Genomic DNA, 7,316 nt, shown 5'->3' with positions numbered 1-7,316 from the left:
CAGTGTGACAATGAATGTGACAATGAGTGTGACAGTGGCAGTGTGTGACAATGGCAGTGTGACAATAAATGTGACACTGAGAGTGACAATGAGTGTGACAGTGGCACTGGGAGTGACAATGGCAGTGTGACACCGTGAGTGTGACGCCAGGTGTGACACCGATGGCACCGGGGTGACAGGGACAGCAGGGGTGACACCGGGAGGGTGGCACTGGCAGTGTACCAGGAGTGTGACAATGGCACTGGCAGTGTGACAATGGCAGTGTGACACCGAGTGGCACCAGGAGTGTGACAATGGCACTGGCAGTGTGACAGCGAGTGTGGCAGGGACACCGAGTGTGACACCGAGTGTGACAATGGCAGTGTGACAATGGCAGTGTGACAATGGTGTTTGGCTCGGTTTGTGTGGGAGGGTTGGCGGTTTGACACCGGTTTTGTGAGTTTGGGGCGGTGTGACAATTTTGGCAATGGCAGTGTGCCCGGTTGTGGCATGATTTTGGACACCGGCGTGGCACCAGGGTGGGTTTGTGGCACTGGCAGTGTGACAATGGCGTGTGATACCGAGGGTGTTATATTGGGGTGGCAGGGACGGGGCGGTTTTGGGTTGATTTGGTGGTTTTGGGTTGTTTTGGGTTGATTTTGGGGGGTTTTAGGTTATTTTTGGCGTTTTGGGTTGGGACTTGGGTGGGGTTTGGGCTCTTTTGGTGGGTTTGGGTCGGTTTTGGTGGGTTTGGGTTGTTTTGGTGGATTTTGGGTCGGTTTTGGTGGGTTTGGGTCGGTTTTGGTGGATTTTGGGTCATTGGTTTTGGTGTTTCGGGTTGTTTTGGGTTGATTTTGGCAGTTTTGGGGTTGATTTCGGTGGGTTTGGGGGGATTTCTGGTCGCTTTGGGGTAATTTTGATGTTTTGGGGTTATTTTGGGGTGGGAGTGGGACTTGGGCGGGTTTTGGGTTGATTTTGGTGGTTTTGGGTTGTTTTGGGTTGATTTTGGTGGGTTTAGGGTTATTTTTGGCAGTTTTGGGTTGATTTTGGCGGTTTTGTGGTTGATTTTGGTGGTTTTGGGTTATTTTTGGTGGTTTTGGGTTGTTTTGGGTTGATTTTGGTGGGTTTAGGGTTATTTTTGGCGGTTTTGGGTTGATTTTGGCGGTTTTGGGTTGATTTTGGCGGTTTTGGGGTTATTTTTTGGCGGTTTTGGGTTGATTTTGGCGGTTTTGGGGTTATTTTTGGCGGTTTTGGGGTTATTTTTGGCGGTTTTGGGTTGATTTTGGCGGTTTTGGGTTGATTTTGGCGGTTTTGGGGTTGATTTTGGTGGGTTTAGGGTTATTTTTGGCGGTTTTGGGTTGATTTTGGCGGTTTTGGGTTGATTTTGGCGGTTTTGGGGTTGATTTTGGTGGGTTTAGGGTTATTTTTGGTGGTTTTGGGTTGATTTTGGCGGTTTTTGGGTTATTTTTGGCGGGTTTGGAGGGGATTTCCGGTGTTTTGGGGTGATTTCGTTGTTTTGGGGTATTTTCGGTGTCCCGGGGGCGGTTTCGCTGTTTTGGGGGCCGTTTTGGGGGGTGGGGGAGGGGCGCGGTTGCCGGGCGCGGTTTCCATGGCAACGGGCGATGCTGCCTTGGAGACGGGGAGGGGGGGGCGGGAAACGGGGAGACCCCGCCCCCATCAGCCCCTCCCCCCCCTCCCCACAGGAGCGACGGAACCCCCGAGACCCCTCCCCCAGCCGGGGCCCCCTCCCCTAATTACCCCCCTAATTATCCCTCCCTAATTGGGGTCCCCTCCCCTAATTACCCCCCTAATTATCCCCCCATAATTGGGGTCCCCTCCCCTAATTAGCCCCTAATTATCCCCCCATAATTCGGGTCCCCTTCCCCTAATTACCCCCCTAATTATCCCCCCCTAATTGGGGTCCCCTCCCCTAATTAGCCCCTAATTATCCCCCCATAATTCGGGTCCCCTTCCCCTAATTATCCCTCCCCAATTGGGGTCCCCTTCCCCTAATTGCCTCCTAATTATCCCCCCTAATTAGGGTGCCCCTTCCAATTCCCCCTCCCCTCAATTGGGGTTCCCCCGTCCCCTAATTACCCCCAATTGCCCCCTCCCCTAATTACGTTAATTACGTTCCCCCTCCCCTAATTGGGGTCCCCCCCCCCCCCCCCCCCCCCCCCCCTCCTCCTCCTCACCCTCCTGCCCCTCCCTCCCCCTCCTCGCTCCTCCCCCCGCCCTCCCCCTCGCCCCCCTCCCCTCCCCCTCCCCCCCCCGCCGCAGCCACCTCCGGCACGCGGCGGGGGGCGGGGCCGCCGCCCCGGGGGGGTTTCCCCGGGATTCCCCCGCTGCCCATGACGTCAGAGCCCCCGCCGGCGGGGGCGGGGATCCCCCCGCGGACTCTCCGGAGCTGTGCCACGGCTACTATGACGTCATGGGTCATTACGACGCGGCCTTTAATTGCTCGACGGGCGCGTTCCGCTTCTGCTGCGGCACGTGCAGCCTGCGCTTCTGCTGCGAGCACCGCGGGCGCCGCCTGGAGCAGCGGCGCTGCACGAACGCGCGCAGCCCGCCCTGGGCGCGCACCGCGCCCCCGCGCCCTCCGCGCCCGGCCCGGGGCCCGCCGCGCCCCGGAGACCCCCGCGGGGTGGCGGCGCTGGCGGCGGGCGGCGCGGGCGGCGTCCCGTACGTGGTGTGCGGCGTGCTGAGCGTGGCGCTCGCCGTGGCCGTGGGAGCCCGGGCGGCCTGGGGCAGGGGGAACCGAACGGGGGGACACCGAGAGCCGGGCGGGGACCGATCCAGGTGAGGGGACACCGGGGGACACGGGGCCATGGGGAGGGGTCCCGTACGTGGTGTGCGGCGTGCTGAGCGTGGCGCTCGCCGTGGCCGTGGGAGCAAGGGCGGCCTGGGGCAGGGGGAACCGAGGGGCCGGTCACAGAGAGCCGGGCGGGGACCGATCCAGGTGAGGGGACACGGGGGGACACGGGGACATTGGGGGTGTGGGGGACGGGGACACGGACACCGGGACATGGACGGGGACACGGGGACAGGGACCGTGACACAGTGATTGGGACGTGGGGACAGGGACATGGGGACCAGGACGGGGACAGGGGATGGGGACAAGGGACAGGGACACGGGGACAGGGACTGTGACACGGTGAGCGGGACATGGGGACAGAGGATGAGGACACGGACACGGGGACAGGACACAGGGACAGGGCACAGGGACACGGGCACAGGGACGCAGGGACAGGGACATGAGGATGAGGACGCGGGCACAGGGACATGGGGACACAGGGACAGGGACATGGGGACACGGGCACAGGGACACGGAGACAGGGACACGGGGACACGGGCACAGGGACAGGGACAGGGGGACACGGGCACAGGGACGCGGCGCTGGGGACGGTGACCCAGCCGGGTCGGGGGGGGGCGCACGGGGGGTTCCGCCCCGCCCGGGCCCAATGCTGACCGGGTGTCCGTCCCAAAATGTCCCCAACGTCCCCACAATGCCCCCAATGTGCCCCACAATGTCCTCAATGTCCCCAATCCCCCCAGTAGCCCCAAACCCCCCAATGTCCCCAATCCCCCCCAATGTCCCAAAATGTCCCCAATGTCCCCCAATGTCCCCAATGTCCCCCAATGTCCCCAATGTCACCAATGTCCCCAATGTCCCCCAATGTCCCCAATATCCCCCAATGTCACCAATGTCCCCAATGTCCCCCAATGTCCCCAAATGTCCCCCAATCCCCCCAGTGTCCCCAATCCCCCCACTGTCCCCAATGTCCCCAATGTCCCTCAGTGTCCCCCCAATGTCCCCAATGTCCCCAAACCCCCCAATCCCCCCAAATGTCCCCAAATGTCCCCAGGGCTCTCGTGGACGCGCTGCGGCACCAGGCGGGGGGGGGAGGGGCGCGCCCCGAGCGCCGCAGCAGCTGCGGGGGGGTCCTGGCGCCCCCTCCCCCCGACTCGGGACCCCCCCGGCCCCCCAAAAACCTCTACGGGCCCGGCAAGTGCGGGGGGGCGGGGCGGGGGGGTCCTGGGGGATTTGGGGGATTTGGGGGATTTGGGGGGAGTGGGGGGAATTGGGGGGGGTCCCAGGGGAATTTGGGGGGGTCCCAGGGGGATTTGGGGGGGGTGGGGGGAATTGGGGGGGGTCCCAGGGAGATTTTGGGGGGATTTGGGGGGTCCCAGGGGGAATTCAGGGGGTCCCAGGGGGATTTGAGGGGTCCCAGGGGGATTTGGGGAGGATTTTGGGGGTCCTGAGGGGATTTGGGGGGTCCCAGCGGAATGTGGGGCTGATTTGGGGGGTTTTGGGGGGTCCCAGGGTAGATTTGAGGGGGGTCCTGGGGGGATTTGGGGGGTGATTTGGGGGTCCCAGAGGGATTTTGGGGGGTCCTGGTGGGATTTGGGGGTCCCAAAGATTTGGGGAGGGGTCTCAGGGGTGGCTTTATGCAAATGAGGCGCTAATGAGCCCTTCCCCTCATTAGCAGAGAGCGGCTACGCCCACCTGGGCTTCGGGACCCCCGAGCACCGCGGGGCCACCCTGGGTGAGGTTTGGGCAATTTTGGGGGAATTTGGGGTTTTTGGGGAATTTTGGGGAATTTGGGGTTTTTGGGGAATTTTGGGGAATTTGGGGTTTTTGGGGGAGATTTGGGGGATTTGGTTCTTTGTTTGATTTTTTGACGGGGTTTTGTTGCGGTTTCTTTGGGGGGTTTGGGGTTTTTTTGGTTTTTCTGGGTGAGATTTGGGGGATTTGGGTTTTTTTGGGGGGGTGGATATTTGGGGTTTTTGGGGTTTTTAATTGGATTTTTTGGGGGGTTTTGTTGCGGTTTTTGGAGGGGTTTGGTTTTTTTTGTTTGTTCGTTTTTTTGGGGGGATTTGGGGTTTTTTTGGGGGGTGGATATTTGAGTTTTTTTGGGTTTTATTTGGATTTTTTGGGGGGTTTTTGTTGGAATTTTCGGGGTTTTTTTTGGGGTGGTCTCGGCACATTTAGGGGCGATTTCCTTGGGGGATTTTTGGGTTTTTTGGGGAGGGAAATTTTGGGGAATTTGTTTTTTTTCGGGGGAGATTTGGGGATCCCAGTTGATTATTATTTTTGGGGGGGAACTTTGGGATTTTTCTCCCTTTTTTTTGTCACTTAATTTTTATTTGGGGGGGGGATCTTTGGGGTTTTTTTCCCTTTTTTTTTGCCAGTTCATTTTTATTTTTTGGAGGGGGGTCTCGGGGGCCTTTGGGGTAAATATTTGGGATTTTTTCCCTTTTTTCCCCAGTTAATATTTATTTTTGGGGGGATTTTTGGTGTAAATCTTTGGGATTTTTTCCCTTTTTTCCCCAGTTAATTTTTATTTTTGGGGGGATTTTTGGTGTAAATATTTGGAATTTTTTCCCTTTTTTCCCCAGTGAATATTTATTTTTCGGGGGGGTCCCGGGGGGGTTTTTGGGGGGTCGTTCCCCCTGACCCCCCGTTTTTCCTCCCCAGACTGGCGGGTGCCCCCCCCCGCCCCCCTGAGCTGCTCCCGCTCCTTCCACAACCTCTCGCACCCGCCCCCCCCAGACCCGCCGGTGCCCGGCCTGCGGCGCCTGGGTGAGACCCCCGACCCAAAATACCCCAAATACCCCAAATCCCGAAAAAACTGCCCCAAAATACCCCAAAATACCCCAAACCCCTCGCAGCCCGCGGCCCTGGGTGAGACCCCCGACCCAAAATACCCCAAATCCCGAAAAAACTGCCCCAAAATAACCCAAAAACTGCCCCAAAAACTGCCCCAAAATACCCCAAAATCACCCCAAACCCTCGCTGGGCCTCGCTGCGGCGCCTGGGTGAGACCCCCGACCCAAATTACCCCAAATACCCCAAACCCCGAAAAAACTGCCCCAAAATACCCCAAAAACTGCCCCAAAACCACCCCAAAATAACCAAAAATACCCCAAACCCACCCAACCCCCCGCTGGGCCTCGCTGCGGCGCCTGGGTGAGACCCCCGACCCAAAATACCCCAAATACCCCAAATCCCGAAAAAACTGCCCCAAAATACCCCAAAAATCCCGAAAAAACTGCCCCAAAATACCCCAAAATACCCCAAACCCTCGCTGGGCCTCGCTGCAGCGCCTGGGTGAGACCCCCGACCCAAAATACCCCAAATACCCAAAATCCCGAAAAACGCCCCAAAAACTGCCCCCGCCCCAAAATACCCCAAAAACTGCCCCAAAACTGCCCCAAAATACCCCAAAATCACCCCAAAATACCCCAAACCCTCGCTGGGCCTCGCTGAGGCGCCTGGGTGAGACCCCCCACCCAAATTACCCCAAAATCCCGAAAACCCTCCCTAAAATACCCCAAAATACCAAAAGAACCACCCCAAAACACCCAAAATACCCCCAAATCCCCCGTAATCCCCCCAAAATGTCCCAAAACTCCCAAAATCCTCCCAAAAATGCCCCAAACCCCCCCAGAATCCCCCAAACCCCCCAAAAACCACCCCGAAAATCCCCAAATTCCTCAAAACCGCCCCAAAACCGCACCGAAATCCCCCAAAACCGCCCGAAAAACCTAAAAATGCCCCCCCCCCCCCCAAATAATCCCCAAACCCCCCCCAAAAACCCCCAGACCCCCATTAACCCTTTCCCCCCCCCCATTATTAACCCCTCCCCCCATTAACCCTTTCCCTCCCCCCATTAACCCTTTCCCTCCCTCCCCCATTAACCCCTCCTCCCCATTAACCCTTTCCCTCCCTCCCCATTAACCCCTCCTCCCCCATTAACCCTTTCCTCCCTCCCCCATTAACCCCTTATCCCCCCTCCCCTCCCCCATTATTAACCCCTCCCCCATTAACCCTTTCCCTCCCCTCCCCCCCCATTAACCCCTCCCTTCCCCCCGCAGCCGACCGTGACCTGGAGGACCTCGGGGGTCCCTGGGGCCCCCCCTGGGCGGCCCCGCCCCTCCCCCACCCGCGGGGGACGCTGCCCCTCCCCCCCCCGCGGGGCCGCCGCGTGCTGTCCCAGGAGTTCCTGGCGGGGGGCGGGGCCTGCGCGGGGGCGGGACCCTGCCCAGGAACCGCCCCCGGCCCCGCCCCCCGCTCTCGCACGCGGCCTCGCAGAGCAGCCTGGGGGGCGGGGCCGGGGCGGGGGAGGGGCGGGGCGCCGTTCTCGCCCCCGCAGGGCGGGGGCGGGGCCCGCGGCGCGCGGGGTTCGGGGGGCGGGGCAGCGGCGGCAGAGCACGGCCGAGCTGCAGCTGCTGCCCTCGGGACCCCCCCCGGGACCCCCGCCCGCGCCCCCGCCGCACCCGCACCGCCTGCGCACCGGGAGCCGCACCGAGGTCACCGTCTGAGGGAACGGCCG

The 7,316-nt window shown here is 60.2% G+C and overlaps 1 protein-coding gene across 1 annotated transcript; it reads left to right on the top strand.

Annotated features, from left to right (window-relative positions):
* The first annotated feature begins 489 nt into the window (after positions 1-489).
* On the top strand, positions 490-5,669 carry SHISA7 (shisa family member 7). Its single transcript, XM_030970646.1, is given in 10 exon segments — positions 490-518; positions 2,260-2,565; positions 2,613-2,639; positions 2,641-2,665; positions 2,712-2,907; positions 3,245-3,263; positions 3,834-3,985; positions 4,467-4,526; positions 5,459-5,563; positions 5,653-5,669. Coding segments are annotated over 10 exon segments (936 nt in total).
* Positions 5,670-7,316: the final 1,647 nt, after the last annotated feature.

Source organism: Camarhynchus parvulus, unplaced genomic scaffold (genome assembly GCF_901933205.1).
Source record: "Camarhynchus parvulus unplaced genomic scaffold, STF_HiC, whole genome shotgun sequence".
Taxonomy (NCBI): Eukaryota; Metazoa; Chordata; class Aves; order Passeriformes; family Thraupidae; genus Camarhynchus; species Camarhynchus parvulus.
This window is presented reverse-complemented; position numbering and strand designations above follow the sequence as displayed.